This window comes from Pan troglodytes, chromosome 17 (assembly GCF_028858775.2).
Source record: "Pan troglodytes isolate AG18354 chromosome 17, NHGRI_mPanTro3-v2.0_pri, whole genome shotgun sequence".
Classification (NCBI taxonomy): Eukaryota; Metazoa; Chordata; class Mammalia; order Primates; family Hominidae; genus Pan; species Pan troglodytes.
In genome coordinates, this window is record NC_072415.2 from 55937239 (window position 1) to 55956758 (window position 19520).

General features: G+C 44.3%; 1 protein-coding gene and 1 non-coding gene across 2 annotated transcripts; both read right to left on the reverse strand.

Moving 5' to 3' along the window:
- Window positions 1-451: 451 nt before the first annotated feature.
- ATP5F1A (ATP synthase F1 subunit alpha) lies at window positions 452-14527 on the reverse strand. Its single transcript, NM_001135736.1, has 12 exons — window positions 14404-14527; window positions 11314-11392; window positions 7981-8150; window positions 6126-6299; window positions 5868-6034; window positions 4411-4559; window positions 3643-3794; window positions 3310-3534; window positions 2689-2796; window positions 2417-2561; window positions 809-959; window positions 452-668 (listed from the first exon to the last, which is right to left on the reverse strand). The coding sequence occupies exons 1-12, from the start codon at window positions 14461-14463 to the stop codon at window positions 587-589; spliced, it is 1662 nt and encodes a 553-aa protein (NP_001129208.1). The 5' UTR covers window positions 14464-14527; the 3' UTR covers window positions 452-586.
- On the reverse strand, window positions 5607-5679 carry TRNAK-CUU (transfer RNA lysine (anticodon CUU)). Its single transcript has one exon. It is a non-coding gene; the product is annotated as a tRNA-Lys (tRNA).
- Window positions 14528-19520: the final 4993 nt, after the last annotated feature.

Below are 19520 nucleotides of genomic sequence, written 5' to 3' on the forward strand. Positions count from 1 at the left end.
AGCAGCCGGGTGCGGTGGCTCACACCTGTAATCCCAGCACTGTGGTAGGTAGGCCAAGGCAGGTGGATCACCTGAGGTCAGGAGTTCGTGACCGGCCTGGCCAACATGGTGAAATCCCGTCTCTACTAAAAATACTAAAAAACTAGCCAGGCGTGGTGGTGGGCACCTGTAATCCCAGCTACGTGGGAGGCTGAGGCAAGAGAATTGCTTGAACCTGGAGACGGAGGTTGCAGTGGGCCGACAGGGTGCCACTGCACTCCAGCCTCAGTGACAGAGTGAGAATCAGTCTCAAAAAAAAAAAAAAAAAAAAAATTACAAAGAGCTCAGCCTTGAATTATCTAGCCCAGTTGACTGTACCAATATTCAAGTAAAATAGATCAAGAAGCATTTGCTTACCAATTTCTCAATTTGATCTTGGTTTTAAAGAATAACACAAATGACAGAAAACAACTACGCATTATGGAACCTTTATTTTTCATGTGATTTCTGTACATAAGGAGTATGAGAGTAACCCTTTTACAAATGGAACTAATTTACTAGAACAATGACAAAACTGAACTGGTATTTGATGTGAATCCACAGGAGTTTAAGCTTCAAATCCAGCCAAGAAGTTTGTTACAATCTCTTTCAGCTTTGCATCTGATTGTTCTGAGATCTTTCCATCAGCCCTATTTGGAAATAAAAGCAGGTCGTAAGTTCTGACCTGGAAAAAGTTTTAATGACTAGCCTAACTACAGATTTGAAAATAATTTTAACTTCATATCTTAAACATAACTTTAAAAAAAGATGCCAACAATTGCATTCATACCTGATAGTGCCCAACAAGGCTTGGTGCTGGCTGACGACATGAGACAAGAAAGCATTCTCAAACTTTGTAATCTTGCTGGGCTCCAGTTTATCAAGATATCCCCTTACACCCGCATAGATAACAGCCACTTGTTCTTCAATAGCCATGGGAGCTGAAAAGATACAAGAAGAATGCCAAGTGAGTTGCTCAAAGAAATGAATGCCATGTTACCAAGGTCAGGAAAACTTACTTTTTCTCCAATTCCTAACATGTCCCTGTAAATTATCTATTCTTCACAATATCAATGACCTAGAACTCCACTTAATAATCCTTCCTCCCTCCCCCGACAGAAAACAGTTATTTCTTATATTTTCAAGGCTTGAGGCATAATCTTTCAGTATAGTCCATAAGCACTGTTTATAATCTGACAGTGTTAATACTGTTTTGAGTATAAATATTTTGCTGAAATGACTTGACAAAATAAAAACGTATTAACTTTCTTTTAAATCTGCCAAATTATACATTCATATAGCCAAGTGGGGGAGGGGACTCTAACAGGCCTTAATTCCTGAAAGGAAGACATTAAATATACTTAAGTTTTCCTGGTTGTGAAGCCCCTATCATTTACACTCAAATGATAATAAGAAATGTAGTTTGGGCCGGGCACGGTAACTCACACCTGTAATCCCAGCACTTTAGGACTCTGAGGCGGGTGGACCACTTAAGGTCAGGGGTTCGAGATCAGCCTGGCCAAAATGGTAGAGGTTTTACCATTTCTACTAAAAATATACTCCAGCCTGGGTGACAGAAGGAGACTCTGTATTAAAAAAAAAAAAAGAAAGAAAAAAAAAGAAAGATAGTTTGAGGCCGGGCATGGTGGCTCACGCCTATAATACCAGCACTTTGAGAGGTGGGAAGATGGCATAAGGCCAGGAGTTCAAGACCAGCCTGGGCAACATAGTGAGAACCTGTCTCTACAAAATACAAAAAAATTAGCCAGGCATGGCAGTGCATGCCCGTAGTCTTAGCTACTCAGGAAGCTAAGGCTGCAGGACTGCTTGAGCCCAGGAGTTCAAGCCTGCAGTGAGCTATGATGGCACCACTGCACTCCAGCCTGGGTGACACTGCAAGACACTGTCTCTCTTTAAAAAACAGAATACAGGGCCGGGCATGGGGGCTCACACCTGTAATCCCAGCACTTTGGGAGGCTGAGGCAGGGTGGATTACCTGAGGTCAGGAGTTCGAGACCAGCCTGGCCAACATGGTGAAACCCTGTCTCTACTAAAAATACAAAAATTAGCCGGGCGTGGTGGCTCACACGCCTGAGTAATCCGAGCTACTCAGGAGGCTGAGGCAGGAGAATCGCGTGAATCCAGGAGGTGGAGGTTGCAATGAGCCAAGGTTGCGCCATTGCACTTCAGCCTAGGCAGTAAGAATGAAACTTCGTCTCAAAAAAAAAAAAAAATCAAAAATCAAAAAACAAATGTAGTTTAAGTAAAAGTGCCTTTGATGAAAGATAACAGATAACAACACGTAGTACAGGCCGTGATATGTGATGCAGCTCTGTAGGCCTGGGAAGACCCTGATACACAATAGGAACCTGACCAAATGATGAAAAGAACAACTTACAATACTGTCCTTGCTTCAGCAACTCAGTTAGACGCACGCCACGACTCAAAAGTTGTTGAGTGGCAGCATCGAGGTCAGAACCGAACTGGGCAAAAGCAGCAACCTCACGATACTGAGCCAATTCCAGCTTCATGGTACCTGCCACCTGAAATACAGAAATTACTGTACTGTAACTCAGTGACACAGAGCACTATACAAATAGTTAATATATTAATACCTTAAGATGCTAATCTAATGATAGCCCCCTTACTGCCAAAGTGATGCAAAATTACCTGCTTCATAGCCCTGGTTTGGGCAGCGGATCCGACACGAGATACAGACAGACCAACGTTAATTGCAGGGCGGATACCTTTGTAAAACAATTCTGTTTCCAAGAAGATCTATAATGTAAGGAAATACGCACGCTAGCAAGCTTAAAGTAAGAAATCAACTATCTTCAAATTTAAGTCATTATGCCAAAAAGCTGAAACTCAAAACCCAACAATGCAAAGCATCAGTACCCCAAATCTTTCACGACCTGACCTGTATATTTTATTGCTGCAATTAGGAGATGTGCATGAGATGAGAAAAAAACATAATAGGCAACATATTTATACTGAAATACATACAAATGAAGTGATATAATTTCTGTTTGATTCAAAATTATCTAGAAGGGAGAACAGTAGTGGTTAAAAATGAAACTAGAACGAAACACGCTACTCTATGAAATAACTGGGTGACAGATACATGGGGTGTCACTATGCCATTCTCCTAACTTTTCTATGTATTTGAAATTTTCCATAATAAAAAGTAAAATGCATTTAGCAAATCAGTCAATATACCATTAGTCTCAACCAATGCCTTAGAATTATCCAAATCTTTTTTAACATTTATTTTAATCATTAAAATAATACCTGTCCGTCAGTGATGGAAATGACATTTGTTGGAATGTAAGCAGACACATCACCAGCCTGTGTTTCTATGACTGGCAAAGCAGTCAAGGAGCCACCACCAAAAGCATCATTCATTTTGGCTGCTCTCTCCAGCAACCGGGAGTGTAGGTAGAACACATCACCAGGATAGGCCTCACGACCAGGGGGTCGGCGGAGCAACAGAGACATCTGACGGTAAGCAACAGCCTATGGTACAGAATAGGTTTGTGAAGTTAACCTATTAAATAGAAGTTGCATATGTGAACTTTTACTTCAGTACAAATAAATGGATTCTAAAAATTTATTTCCTTTGACCTGTTTGGATAAGTCGTCATAGATGATCAAAGCATGTTTGCCATTGTCTCTAAAATACTCTCCCATGGAACAGCCAGAGTAAGGAGCCAGGTACTGAAGTGGGGCAGCATCCGAGGCCGTAGCCGACACCACAATGGTGTACTTCATGGCATCTGAGAAAATACATTTTACAATTTTATCAATATTGTGGTTTTAAATTGGAGGCTACTATAAAAATTACCCAAGTGCTAAAAATATTTACCATTAAGAGTTAATCAGGCCAGGCACAGTGGCTCATGCCTGTAATCCCAGCACTTTGGGAGGCCCTAGGCGGGTGATCACCTGAGGTCAGGAGTTCGAGACCAGCCTGACCAATATGAGGAAACTCCGTCTCTACTAAAAATACAAAAATTAGCCGGACGTGGTGGCATGCACCTGTAATCCCAGCTACTCGGGAGGCTGAGACAGGAGAATCGCTTGAACCCAGGAGGCAGAGGTTGCAGTGAGCTGAGATCGTGCCATTGCACTCCAGCCTGGGCAACAAGAGTGAAACTCCGTCTCAAACAACAAAAAAAGAGTTAATCAGAATCAAACAGCTTCCACTTTAAAGAAACCAACAAAACCTTTAAATGTACTACTGTTTTACATTATTTTACCTACTGATTTGTATTAAAAAGTTCAGCCCATTAGGAAGTAATTAAAATATGCCTTCATTAAGTAGAAGCTATTCTACAATCAGCAGCAACGGGACTTAAGATAATAGCAATGGGACTAAATTTCTTTTAATACCTGCATCTGTAAGTCTCTTCACCAACTGGGCAACAGTGGATCTCTTTTGACCAATAGCAACATAAATACAGTACAGCTTCTTCTTTTCATCAGATCCATCATTGAAACGTTTCTGGTTAATGATTGTGTCAATAGCAATTGAGGTTTTCCTTTAAAAAGAGAAAGTAAATATAAATCTTCCTAAACTTAAAAGGACTTCTCTGTGGGGGAAAGAAAGAGAGATCAGACTGTTACTGTGTCTATGCAGAAAGAAGAAGACATAAGAAACTCCATTTTGTTCTGTACTAAGAAAAATTCTTCTGCCTTGAGATGCTGTTAGTCTGTAACCATAGCCCCAACCCTGTGCTCGCAGAAACATGTGCTGTGTTGACTTAAGGTTTAACGGATTTAGGGCTGTGCAGGATGTGCTTTGGTAAAAATGTGTTTGCAGGCAGTATACTTCGTAAAAGTCATCGCCATTCTCCAGTCTCGAGTACCCAGAGACACAATGCACTGTGGAAGGCTGCAGGGCCCTCTGCCCAATAAAGCCTGGGTATTGTGCAAGGTTTCTCCCCACTGAGACAACCTGAGATATGGCCTCCTGGGAAGGGAAAGACCTGACCATCCCCCAGCCCGATACTCGTAAAGGGTCTGTGCTGAGGAGGATTAGGGAAAGAGGAAAGCCTCTTTGCAGTTGAGATAAGATGAAGGCATCTGTCTCCTGCTTGTCCCGGGGAATGGAATGTCTTGGTGTAAAACCCGATCGTACATTCTATTTACTGAGATAGGAGAAAACCACCCTATGGCTGGAGGTGAGATATGCTGGCAGCAATACTGCTCTTTACTGCACTGAGATGTTTGTGTAAAGTCAAACATAAATCTGGCCTACATGCACATCAAGGCACAGCACCTTTCCTTAAACTTATTTATGACACAGAGACCTTTGCTCACGTTTTCCTGCTGACCCTCTCCCCACCATTAACCCTACAGTCCTGCCATATCCCCCACACCGAGATAGTAGAGATAGTGATCAATAAATACTGAGGGAACTCAGAGACCAGTGGCGGCATGGGTCCTCCGTATGCTGAGCGCCGTTCCCCTGGGCCCACTGTTCTTTCTCTATACTTTGTCTCTGTGTCTTATTTATTTTCTCAGTCTCTCAACCCACCTGACGAGAAATACTCACAGGTGTGGAGGGGCTGGCCCCCTTCATCTGGTGCCCAACATGGGGCTCAAACCCACGACCCTGGGATTAAGAGTCCCATGCTCTACCGACTGAGCTAGCTCGTCCCACCTGATGAGAAATACCCACAGGTGTGGAGCGGCTGGCCCCCTTCACTTCCCAGCTGAAATTTTACTATTAATCCTCGTATTAGATTCTAATGTCCCCATTACCATTTACCATTCCAAGACTAAAATATAATCCTTCCATTGAGCAAATTTTAGTTAGAACTTTTAATATGCTTTTGAGTCTTTACCCAGTCTGTCGGTCACCAATAATCAGCTCACGCTGACCACGACCAATTGGCACCAAGCTATCCACAGCCTTAATGCCAGTCTGCATTGGTTCCCGCACTGAAATTCGAGGAATGATACCGGGGGCTTTCAGACCAACTCGCCTACGCGTCTTGGAACCAATTGGACCCTGTTAAAAAAATAAAAAGAAAAACCCTAAGCATAATCAGTTTTGATGTTTGTTAGAAGCTGCAACTATATCTAACGAACATTAAACCTACCTTTCCATCAATAGCATTACCAAGGGCATCAACTACACGACCCAACAGCTCCTCACCAACTGGAACGTCCACAATGGCTCCTGTCCTCTTCACTATATCTCCTTCCTTAATTAGTTTATCATTTCCAAACACGACAACACCAACATTGTCAGGTTCCAAGTTCAAGGACATACCCTGCACAAAAGACACAATTGAACATCAATGAAGCTGAACGGGCACTCCTCCCCATACACCAATACTACATAAGAAAATATTCGGGGGTGGGGGGAGCAGTATTGTCCTTTTCACCTGGTTTATTCTTGAGTACTTTTCCAACTAACAAACAACCCTCTCTGATTAAGACTTTTAAAATTGCTATTTTGAATAATCTTAGGACAGCACATTGATAAGCCTAATACGCTCACTATCATATCCTCAAATAACTATTACAGAAGCAAAGAAATTGGACAGGTTAATAAGCTTTTTTCCACTGCATTTTCTTTGGCAATGATTCTTGGGCTGGGTGATCAGTATGAAATAAAGTGATGAAGGCCAAATGGAAATCTTAAGACAAATTTGATTATCATCTTATTTATGTGTGAGAAGCTCCATAAACAGTTTCAAAAATTAATCAAAACCTGTACTCTTCGAGTTAGTAGAAAGTGAAATTAAAAGCTACCTAACTGTAACCAATCAAATACAAATTTTCATAACATAACAGCATCAAATCATCTCTCATCATTAAAACTATATTTTAGATCTTTAAATCATGTCTGAAGCAAAAAGGCTATTCCAGGAATAGTCTGGTCAATAATGAAAACTCTGGAGAAGTACTTGGAGTATCATGGAATATCATTACAGATCCAAAAACTTTAACCTACATCTCTGATGTTCAATACAGCATCCACTAACCACGTGTGGCTATTTAAATTTGTCAAATTTAAAAGATTAAAAATTCAGTTCCTGTCACACTAGCCACATTTTACATGATTAATAGTGATAGTATAGTAGGTACCATATTAAACAGCACAGATGTATTCTCATCACTGCAGAATACTACGTATTTCCAATACTATTGGACAGTACTGTTCTAGACACTTGGATTTCAAAAGCTAAAAGGGGAACTCAGAATTAATCTGTTTCGACCTCACCTTTCAAAGATAAATACTGTACACTGAAGATGCTAAATTGGCCAATGTCTTACAGCTAATGATAACTTTGGGCTCTGTAATTATTCTTCCACATCAAGTGGCTCTTTTTCCGTAGTAGACATTACCAAGAGTATCAAGACTATCTTTTCCCATATCTGCATGCCTACTAGACAGTTCCACTCTCTCTAGTTTATCCAGATGTCATCCTCTGCTTTCCCTAACTCCTACAACTTATTTCTCATACCCTGACAGATGAGGCTCAACCCAATACAAAGTAGACTTACATTAGAGAGCTTCTGATAGCTACACCAAAACTCGCCTTTGAACAATATGTCTACTTACTAGAAATACAAAGTCACGGACTTCCAATTTCCACCAGAAAAATTTTGTTGAAGTTATCAAATGCTTTGCTTTTGTATAAAATAATCTTAACAGCAAGATAGAACAAACTTAAACTTCTTGGATTTGGGGTGAAAGTTTATTCAATTTTATATTTTGGAGCCAGTGGCTACAAGTTATGTATAAATCAGTCCCTAGAGTAAAAAAACCTGGCTAATTCAAATCCTTAAGTTTATTCTCTTTACAATCTATGATAATAACAAGAAAAAAATCTGAGGCAAATTAAGACAAAGTTTTTTAAAAATCTGATACAATCTTTGAATCGCTAAATGAATAACTGAGAAGACTTAGATCCTAAAACACCAAAATCTTATTTTATAATTTACCTTTAAGCCTGAAGAAAACTCTACCATTTCTTCTGCTTGAACATTCCTCAGCCCATGTACGCGGGCAATACCATCACCAATACTTAAGACACGCCCAGTTTCTTCAAGATCAACAGAGGTATCAGCTCCAAGAATACGCTCTTCAAGAATAGAGGACATCTCAGCAGTCCCTATGGAAGACAATTCAATTCAATTAAAAAAATAATCTGGGCCAGGCGCAGTGGCTCACAGCTGTAATCCCAGCACTTTGGGAGGCTGAGGCAGGCAGATCACCTAAGGGCAGGAGTTTGAGACCAGCCTGACCAACATGGAGAACCCCGTCTCTACTAAAAATACAAAATTAGCTGGGCATGGTGGCGCATGCCTGTAATCCCAGCTACTCAGGAGGCGGAGGCTGAGGCAGAAGAATCGCTTGAACCCAGGAGGCGGAGGTTGCGGTGAGCTGAAATCACACCATTGCACTCAAGCCTGGGTAACAAGGGCAAAAACTCCATCTCAAAATAATAATAATAATAAAAATCTGGTCCTCGAATCTTTTCAAAGCCCATTTCTCAACAACAAAAAACTAGTTTTGTGATCATAATAATCCAAATATATTCTACAGACCCAGCACGGTGGCTCACGCTAGCCACAGTGGTAATGCTAGCACTTTAGGAGGCTGAGGCAGGCAGATCACTTGAGGTAAGGAGTTCGAGACCAGCCTGGCCAACATGGTGAAACCCCGTCTCCACTAAAAATAAAAAAAAAATTAGCTGGGCACGGGCATGCCTGTAGTCCCAGCTACTCAGGAGGCTGAGACAGGAGAACTGCTTGAACCTGGGAGGTGGAAGTCACAGTAAGCCAAGATTGTGTCACTGCACTCCAGCATAGGTGACAAAGTGAGACTATCACACACAAAAAAATTATATACATATATTCTACACTGTAACACGAGATTCTATTTTTAAAAGCTATGAAAATAAAACCAAGTGATTAAGGAAAAAAAAGTCCACACAAAACAAATGTAAACCAGACAAGAAGCTAATCAAATTAAGTAAAACCCTTAAAATAAATGTTCTCCTTTAATTTCTAAGAAATCTGTAACTATGTTAAAACCTGAATTTTTGGCTAAATTCCATAAAAACATATTTTAAAAACCAACTGTTGGCCAGGCACAGTAGATCATGCCTGTAAAACCAGCACTTTGGGATGCCAAAGGGGGTGGATCACTTGAGGCCAGGAGTTCGAGACCAGCCTGGGCAATATGGTGAAACCCCCATCTCTACTAAAAACACAAAAGTTTGCGGGGCATGGTGGTGCATGCCTGTAATCCCAGCTACTTGGGTGGCTGAGGCACGAGAATCACTTGAACCTGGGAGAAGGAGGTTGCAGTGAGCTGAGATAGCCCCACTGCACTCCAGCCTGGAGACAGAGCAAGACTCTATCTCAAAAAAATAAAAAATAAAAAATAAAAATCAACTGTTAACAAAGTGTAAGTGTCTTTCTCTTTCAAGGCACACAGGGTAGTATAGGTGGTATTCTTCATCTTAGCATACAGGGGTTGGGTGCAGTGGCTCACGCCAGTAATACCAGCACTTTGGGAGGCGGGCGGACCACTTGAGGCCAAGAGTTTGGACCAGCCTGGCCAACACAGCAAAATCCCGTCTCTACTAAGGAAAAAAAAAAAAAAATTAGCCAGCTGTGGTGGTGCATGCTTGTAATACCAGCTACTCGGGAGGCTGAGGCAGGAGAGAATCACTCAAACCCAGGAGGTGGAGGGTCCAGTGAGCCAAGACTACGCTACTGCACCCCAGCTTGGGCAACAGAGCGAAACTCTGTCTCAAAAAACAAAACAAAACAAAACAAAATAAAAAAACATCCCAGCACTTTGGGAGGCCAAGGTAGACGGATCCCCTGAGGTCAGGGCTTTGAGATCAGCCAGGCCAACATGGCGAAACTCTATCTCTACTAAAAATACAAAAATTAGCCAGGTGTGGTGGTGCGTGCCTGTAATCCTAGCCACTAGGGAAGCTGACTCAGGAGAATCACTTGAACCTGGGAGGTGGAGGTTGCAGTGAGCTGAGATGGCGCAACTGCACTCCAGCCTGGGCAACAGAGTCTCAAAAAAAAGGAGGCCACGCATGGTGCCTCATGTCTGTAATCCCACCACTTTGGGAGGCCAAGGCAGGCGGATCACCTGAGGTCAGGAGTTCGAGACCAGCCTGGCTAACATGGTGAAACCTCGTCTCTACTAAAAATACAAAAATTAGCTGGGTGTGGTGGTGGGCACCTGTAATCCCAGCTACTCGGGAGGCTGAGGCAGGAGAATCACTTGAACCCGTGAGGCAGAGGCTGCAGTGAGCCCAGATCATGCCACTGCACTCCAGCCTGGGCAACAAGAGCAAAACTCCATCTCAAAAAAAAAGAAAAAAGAAAAACATATATGCTGAACGTGGGGGTGTGTGTACACATACACACACACACATATATATACACACACACTCTCACACACATATATATTTAACCTTTATTTTAAAAGTCCAAATACTCATCTCCAAAGAAATCCCCCAACTTATAGTGTCTTCCTATGCTCGCCTCCCCACTTCTCTACTGCATCTGTAATGTGCAAGTTCACGGATTGCCAAATATCTAGTAGCTACTGCCTTTGAAAAAATAAAACCTATCAGTGGACCGGTGCAGTGGCTCACGCCTTTAACCCCAGCACTTTGGGAGGCCGAGGCAGGCATATCACGAGGTCAGGAGATCGAGACCATCCTGGCCAACATGGTGAAACCTTGTCTCTACTAAAATACAAAAAATTAGCCAGGCATGGTGGTGCATGCCTGTAATCCCAGCTAGTCGGGAGACTGAGGCAGTAGAATTGCTTGAACTCAGGAGGCAGAGGTTGCAGTGAGCCGAGATCTTGCCACTGCACTCCAGCCTGGCGACAGAGCAAGATTCTGTCTCAAAAAAAAAGAAAAAGAATAAGAAAACCTATCAATAAGAACTTACATTTTTTCTAATGCCTTTTAGAAAAGGAAAAAGGAAGTCTTCCAGAGGTCACAAAGATTCCATTACCTAGTGTATGTTCTTTCTGTTTCTACCCAAGGGCCATTACCAGAACAAAGAAGCCGTACTAATATCAAAAGAAAAATATGTAACAGTAGTTCATTTGACTATAACAAAAGAACCATGACAGGGCTAAATGGTAACATTATGGTTTAAGAACCTGAGAGTCTATACAAACTAGAGAAAAAACTAACAAATGAAAAACAACTCACCACAGTTATACGATGTATGTAATTTATATCTTCATCTAGTAAGTGCGGCGTAGACTGAGAAATAATAACTTACCAGTCTTCTGAAGATGAGTGTTAGAGGCATGGAAGTTCCTTGCAGCAATGAAAGATGAACCCAAAGCATTTCTGGAGACCTAGTGCAAAAGTATTCTTAAAAATTTGATTTTTAACAAAGCCTTTATAAAACTTACAAGCTTAAACAAATGCCAGCTTAGTGTGATCAAAGTACTGGTGAAAATGCTAATTACATATAAAGCATTTTGTTTAAAATGTCAAATGGGAAAGTAGCTTTTGATATATGTGAAAACCTTTTATACAGCTCCTAGTACACAGTAAACACTTGCATATTTTTAAAATGCAGTCTGTACTTTATTATTATCGTTTTTTTGAGACGGCTCACTGCATCCTCCACCTCCTAGTCTCAAGCGATTCTCAGCCTCCCGAGTAGCTGGGACTACAGGGGTGCGCCACCTCCACCAGGTTAATTTTTTATATTTTTAGTAGAGACGGGGTTTCACCATGCTGGCCAGGCTGGTCTCGAACTCCTGACCTCAAGTGATCCACCCGCCTTGGCCTCCCAAAGTGCTAGAACTATAGGCGTGAGCACCGCACCCGGCTTATTTTTTTTTCTTTTTTGGGACAGGGTCTCACTCTTGTCACCCAGGTCGGAGTGCAGTGGCTCAATCACGGCTCACTACAGCCTCGACTTCCTGGGCTCAGGTGATCCTCCCACCTCAGCCTCCCCAGTAGGTGGGACCACAGGAGTGCGCCACCTGGCCAGCCTAATTTTTGTACTTATTTTTTTTATAGAGACAGGATTTCATCATATTGCCCAGACTGGGCAGTAAATAAATATATATATATATACACACACATTTTTTTTTTTTCCTTCTGAGACGGAGTCTCATTCTGTCACCCAAGCTGGAGTGCAGGGGCACGATCTTGGCTCATTGCAACCTTCACCTCCCAGGTTCAAGCGATTCTCGTGCCTCAGCCTCCTGAGTAGCTGGGACTACAGGCGACCACCACCATGCCCAGCTAATTTTTTTATTTTTAGTAGAGACAGGGTTTCGCCATGTTGGCCAGGTTGATCTCGAACTCCTGACTTCAGGTGATGCACACACCTTGGCCTCCCAAAGTGCTGGAATTACAGACGTCAGCCACTGCACCCGGCCTGGCAGTCAGTATTTTAAAAAGCAACTATTGGCAGGGCACGGTGGCTCATGCCTGTAATCCCAGCACTTTGGGAGGCCAAGGCGGGCGGATTACCTAAGGTCGGGAGTTGGAGACCAGCCTGACCAACATGGAGAAACCCCGTCTCTACTAGAAATACCAAATTAGCTGGGCGTGGTGGCACATGCCTGTAATCCCAGCTACTCGGGAAGCTGAGGCAGGAGAATCGCTTGAACCTGGGAGGCAGAGGTTGTGGTGAGCCGAGATCGCGCCACTGCACTCCAGCCTGGGCGACAAAAGCAAAACTCCGTCTCAAAAAAAAAAAAAAAAAGCAACTGTTAACAAAATGTAAGTGTCTTTCCCTTTAAAGGTACCCAATTTTTATTATTTTGACTTTAGATGTATTTTAATGGAATTGCAGGAATTCTAAGATAAACAGCTTCCTACAAGGGGCAAAACTCAAAGTATTTCCAATTTTACTTAAAAACAACAACAACAACAACAAGCGGCCAGGCACGACGGCTCTTGCTTGTAATCCCAGCACTTCAGAAGGCCGAGGCGGGCGGATCACCTGACGTCAGGAGTTCAAGACCAGCCTAGCCAACATGGTGAAACCCCGTCTCTACGAAAAACTACAAAAAGTAGCAGGGCATGACGGCGGGTGCCTGTAATCCCAGCTACTCGGGAGGCTGAGGTGGGAGAATCACTCGATCCTGGGAGGCGGTGGTTGCAGTGGGCGGAGATCACGCCATTGCAATCCAGCCTGGGCGACTGAGCGAGACACCATCTCAAAAAAAAAAAAACAAGCAAACAAAAACTGAATAAATGCTAGAGTTAGATTAGAAACCAAGAGTTGTGGCATGTGGACTTATTTTACTCTCTCAACAAATCCTGCAGCCACCTGGAACTTCCTTCAGTTTCTCCTTCCTTCAAGTTGTAATACTGCGACTGGTCACTGTCAATTCTGAAGCCTCTACCTTCCATAGGAGCTAGATGAAAACCGTTAAAAATGCTTTTTTGTTAACAGAAACCCAAGATGCTACCAGCGGTTGTTAAGGCAGCAAAACAGCCAACATGTTTATTTCACCTTTCAAATTGAGATTACTTTTAAAACAAAAAAAAAGTGTCAGTGTCAATGCGTTTACACTGAAATCATGTTAATTTCAAGGGAAACAAATAACGAAGGGTATTAATCCTTACAGCCATTTTCCAACCTTGTTCTCTTTTACTTGAATTCTCCATCACTAAAAATTACTCAAAACCAGGTGGAAAACTCAAGGACAAATTCTTTAAACACGTCCAAGTGCCACAAAGCACACACTCTGCCGGAGAGACAATTTAGAAACCAGCTTCACTGTTGTCACAGTGCTGGCCACATGAAATGGTTCTTTGCACCTGCAGGATGTTTTCACGGTCGTTTCGTATTCAGCATTAAGAGAAAGCCTACGTAAGTATTCCAAAAACCACCTTCATTTATTCCTTTCCTCTAAACTGAGCTCCAGGCAGAGGTGAAATGTTGGGCCTGCTGACCTTCACACAATGTCAGACTCCACTGACTAGCTTCAACAAGAGCTGACAGCAGTTTTCTGACCTTCAGCGGGACGCGACCCTAAGAATCGAAAGAGAGGAACCTCACCGATTCAAAACAGGCCTCGGAGAGCTAGCGCCCAAGCCCTGACCTTCACCCAAGACCCCCCTTCTAGGGCCGCTGTCAGCCGAAGACAGGAATCTTGAGGCCCTGTCTCTGGACACCATCGAGTTAACTGTCTGCCCTGTACCATTCTGCCTCTGCGCAGGTGACGAGCAAAAGGGCACCTGTGTCGCCTGCTCTGTCCAGCCGGAGCAGCCACGGGTGCAAGATGGCGGCATCCGCCACAGCCCCTCGCCCTCCTGCAGAGAGGGCCCGAGCCGGCGCACCACCACCCTGCAGCCCCACCCGGCCGCCTGCATCATGCCGGCCCTCGGTGCTCACCAGTCCGGCCCGCCGAGGAAGGGCGCGGACCACGGCCGCAGCAACGCGCACGGACAGCATCTTTGCAGTTACTCCGCAGGCGGTACTTCTGCAGCCGCAGCCTCCGGACTGACTGGGACAAAATGGCCGAGCCGCAAAGAAGGTCAAGACAGCCGGCCCACCTGACCCGGAAGTACTGCCCCTCGCGTTCACCACCACCCCCCCCGCCCCCGCCGCCACTCTGCATTTTTTGGCAGGTTACTTATTTTTTTATGTAACATTTTTAAGTTTAAACCTCAAAATGAATGATTAGATATATTCCGGCTTTGGTCCTGGCATTCGTTATACATTTATTTTGGTCTTTTGAGTCGACCTTGTGGTTGCCCCGGGTGACCACGTGGGTAGCTGAATCTGCTAAGCAGCAGTTCCCAGGCCCCATCCGGTGCTAGAGGATGAGGGCCTCACCCGTGTGGGGTCGCGGCTGTCTTGAGGACCAGGGCGATTAATAGTGTCGGTAGTGTTAGACCGTGGTTTAAGCACGAGTAGCAACAGTGAACAGCTAAACCCCGGGACTGGCCACCAGCAGGGAGCCTCCCACGGAGCCCGTTAATCTGCAGATCTTAGCCCCACTTCAGACCCTCTGAGTCGAAAATTCGGGGCAATCTGAATTTTTAACAAACACCAGCACCGTTCCACGTGATCCGATCTGCGCTCAGGTTAAAGATTCCCAGCTTTTTAAGATTCATTCTAAAAGAATCCTGTCAGTGAATTAGAGCAAACTGTTTAAAAATCCTGATAACCGGGGGAGGGAGAGCATCAAGATAAATAGATAATACATGCGGAGCTTAATACCTAGGTGATGGGATGATAGTTACAGCAAACCACCATGGCACACATTTACCTGTGTAACAAACCTGCACGTCCTGGACATGTATTCCGGAACTTTAAATTAAAAAAAATATATCAACAATCACAAGGAGGCCTAGAAGAGTCATTGCCAATCCTACTGAGAATTGTCCAAAATCAGAAGTCTTACACCAGGATAGGACGAGGACTCGCTTTTTCCTCTGCCAACATCTAGTTCATGCTATTGGGAACTCTGCTTCTTCATTTGGAGTCAAAGGGAGATGATGAAAAAACACTTTCTATGCTTACCTGGATGGGCTTTTTTTTTTTCTCCACAGAATTACCATACTGAGATTTTTGTGATATATGCAAGATTTGTGTGTGTGTGTGATGCTGGTTATTATTATGTCATAGTGGACACTTATTAACGTTGCCCTCACTTTTCTTTTTATTTTATTTTATTTTATTTTATTTTATTTAAGACAGGGTCTCACTCTGTTGCCCAGGAAAGAGTGCAGTGGGTTTATCACCATTCATTGCAGCCTGGAACTCCTGGGCTGGAGCAATCCTCCGACCTCAGCCTGTGCCCCTGTGGTCCCACCACCATGCCTGGCTAATTTTTTTGTAAAGACGGCGGTGGTGGGCAGGGCGTGGGGGGAGGTCTGTCTATGTTGCCCAGGCTGGTCTCAACTCCTGGCAAGTGATCCTTCCTCCTCAGCCTCTGCGCTGGGCCCACTTTTCACCGTTTGGAGAAGCATTTTCAGTTCCATCCCCCAAATCCTGGCTTACACCTAGAACCTGAATTTTGGTGAGGCAAATAAATATCCGGGCTACAAGGGTCATCTCCTGAAACATGGCTTGTAAACACGTGATTAGCCATCCTTTTCTCTAGTATCCTACTCTTTTCAAGGTAAGCCATGGGAAAATAGCAGCAGTTCTCCTGGGAATCAGGGGTACAAAAAGGCTGTCCAAGCCAGGCGCAGTGGCTCACGCCTGTAATCCCAGCACTTTGGGAGGCTGAGGCGGGTGGATCACCTGAGGTCAGGAGTTCGAGACCAGCTTGGCCAACATGGCAAAACCCCATCTCTACTAAAAATACAAAAATTAGCCAGGCATGGGGGCGGGCACCTGTAATCCCAGCTACTGGGGAGGCTGAGGCAGGAGAATTGCTTTAACCCGGGAGGCAGAAATTGCAGTGAGCCCAGATTGCACCACTGTCCTCCAGCCTGGGCAATAAGAGTGAAACTCCATCTAAAAAAAAAAAAAGAAAGAAAGAAAAAAAGAAAAGAAAAAGAAAAAGGCTGTCCAAGTAAAATAAAATACAGAGACAAATCTCTAAATTTAAAACATTTGGGAAGCAATAATTGCCATTCAGGGCATACACACAAACAGGGTGGTCTTTGGTACGTCAGAAGAACAAACAGATGGTTAGAGGTTTTATTTTTGTAAAAGAGAAATATAGCCAGGAACAGTGGCTCATGCCTGTAATCCCAACACGTTGGGAAGCCAAGATGAGAGGTTCACTTGAGCCCAGGAGTTTGGGAGTGCAGTGAGCTGTGATCACACCGGAACACTCCAGCCTGGGCAACAAAGCAAGACCCTATATCAAAACAAACAACAAAAAAAGAGAACTGTTGCATATTGTTCTTTAAGAAAGTTCATTGTCACTAGTAAGGTTTTGGGGAACTGGCAAGTTTTGATTGGCAAGTAATGGCAACTAGGTAAAACGATTCTTAGAGTCACTGCAGGTTGTTTTTAGCAGCTAATTAGATAAAACTGGTTTAGGTCAGCCGGGCACGGTGGCTCACGCCTGTAATCCCAGCGCTTTGGGAGGCCGAGGCGGGTGGATCACCTGAGGTCAGGAGTTCAAGACCAGCCTGACCAACATGATGAAACCCCGTCTCTGCTAAAAATACAAAAATTGGCTGGGTATGTTGGCGGGTGCCTGTAATCCCAGCTACTTGGAAGGCTGAGGCAGGAGAATCACATGAACCTGGAGGCAGAGGTTGCAGTGAGCCAAAATCATGCCATTGCATTCCAGCCTGGGCGACAGAGTGAGACTCCATCTCAAAACAAACAAACAAAAAAACTGGTTTAGGTTATAGCGGGCAGTTTCAGCAGCCAGGCTTACAGATAATTACATTTTTGGAGCAATGTTATGTGCCCTGAGTGCTTTTTTTGCCCTTTACCTCTCGACACTGTTTTAGTTGGGGATGACAAGAATGACCCAATCAACTTTCACAAGCTAACAGGAAAAAATATGGTTTCTAAAAACAACAAGGCTGGGCATGGTGGCTCACGCATGTAATCCTAGCACATTGGGAGGCCAAGGCAGGCAGATCGCCTGAGGTCAGGAGTTCAAGACCAGCCTGGCCAACATGGCAAAACCCCGTCTCTACTAAAAAATCAAAAATTAGCTGGGGGTGGTGGTGCACACCTGTAACCCCAGCTACTCAGGAGGCTGAGGAAGGAGAATCGCTTGAACCCAGGAGGTGAAGGTTGCAGTGAGCCAGGTGGAGGTTGCAGTGAGCCAAGATTGCGCCTCTGCACTTCAGTATGCGCGACAGGAGTGAGACTATCTCAAAACAACAACAACAACAACAACAAAATTAGCCGGCATGGTGGCTCACACCTGTAATCCCAGCTCTTTGGGAGGCTGAAGCAGGTTGATCACTTGAAGTCAGGAGTTCAAGATGAGTCTGGCCAACATATCGAGATCCCTGCACCCCCTGCCCCATCTTTAGCTGGGCATGGTGGCACATGCCTGTAATCCCAGCTATTTAGGAGGCTGAGGCACGAGAATCACTTAAACCTGGGAGATGGAGGTTGCAGTGACCACTGCACTCCAGCCTGGGCAACACAGTGAGATTCTGTCTGAAAAAAAAAAAAAGGCCGGGCATGGTGGCTCATGCCTGTAATCCCAGCACGTTGGGAGGCTGAGGTGGGCAGATCACGAGGTCAGGAGATCGAGACCATCCTGGCTAACATGGTGAAACCCTGTCTCTACTAAAAGTACAAAAAATTAGCCGGGTGTGGTGGCGGGCACCTGTAGTCCCAGCTACTCGGGAGGCTGAGGCAGGAGAATGGCGTGAACCCAGGAGGCGGAGCTTGCAGTGAGCCGAGATTGCTCAACTGCACTCCAGCCTAGGCAACAGCACAAGACTCCCTCTCAAAAAAAAAAAAAAAAAAATTGCAGGGATATTTTGTAAAATTTGTAGTGATAAAAGTGGACAAAAGACATAAAGATAACTTTTTTTGCCCCATACTGAAGGGCTGCACCAGTTTATCTGAAATTTGGTTACAGAGCAGAGATATATTTAGTTTTTGTTTTGTTTTGTTTTTTGTGGTGGATTCTCACTCTGTCGCCCAGGCTGGAGTGCAGTGTCTCAATCTCAGCTCACTGCAAACTCTGCCTCCAGGGTTCAAGTGATTCTCTTGCCTCAGCCTCCCAAGTAGCTGGGATTACAGGCACGTGCCACCATGCCTGGCTAATTTTTGTATTTTTAGTAGAGATGGGGTTTTGCCATGTTGGCCAGGCTGGTCTTGAACTCTGGACCTCAGGTGATCCACCTGCCTCGGCCTCCCAAAGTGCTGAGAATATAGGCGTGAGGCACCGCATCCAGCCAGAGCAGAGATATGTTTGAAGCAAAAAGAATAAGCAAGACAGGCTAGGTGTGGTGCCTCATGCTTGTAATCCCAGCACTTTGAGAGGCCCAAGTGGGAGCATCACTTGGGGCCAGGAGTTCAAAAACAGCCTGGGCAACATAGTGAGACCCTCTTTCTACAAAAAATACAAAAAGTTAGCTGGGTGTGGTGGTGCACGCCTATAGTCCCAGCTACTAAGGAGGCTGAAGCAGGAGGATTGCTTGAGCCCAGGAGTTCAAGGTTGCAGTGAACTGTGATCACCACTATACTCCAGCCTGGACGAAAGAGCAAGACCCTGTCTCTAAAAATAAAATAAAATAAATAATAAATAAGCTTGGCTTGCTAGTAAGTTTCCTTTGAAAAGAAAATCATTTTAGACTGGGCGTGTTGGCTCACACCTGTAATCCTAGCTCTTTGAGAGGCCGAGGCAGGCAGATCACTTGAGGTCAGGAGTTTGAGACCAGCCTGATCAACGTGGTGAAACCCCCCGTTCTACTAAAAATAAAAAAATTATCCCTGCATGGAGCACAAGCGTGTAATCCCAGCTACTAGAGAGGATGAGACAGGAGAATTGCTTGAGCCTGGGGGCGGGGGTTGGAGGTCGCAGTGAGCCAAGATCATGTCGCTGCACTCCAGCCTGAGCGACA

Excerpts from the sequence above, each read along its gene's own strand:
- ATP5F1A (NM_001135736.1), bottom strand. The coding sequence starts at position 14,463 with ATGCTGTCCGTGCGCGTTGCTGCGGCCGTGGTCCGCGCCCTTCCTCGG. Across the intron at positions 6,035-6,125 it reads GTAATGCTATTGATGGAAAG|GGTCCAATTGGTTCCAAGAC; the intron begins GTAGGTTTAATG and ends TTTTTTTAACAG. Across the intron at positions 2,562-2,688 it reads AAACCAGGGCTATGAAGCAG|GTGGCAGGTACCATGAAGCT; the intron begins GTAATTTTGCAT and ends TCTGTATTTCAG.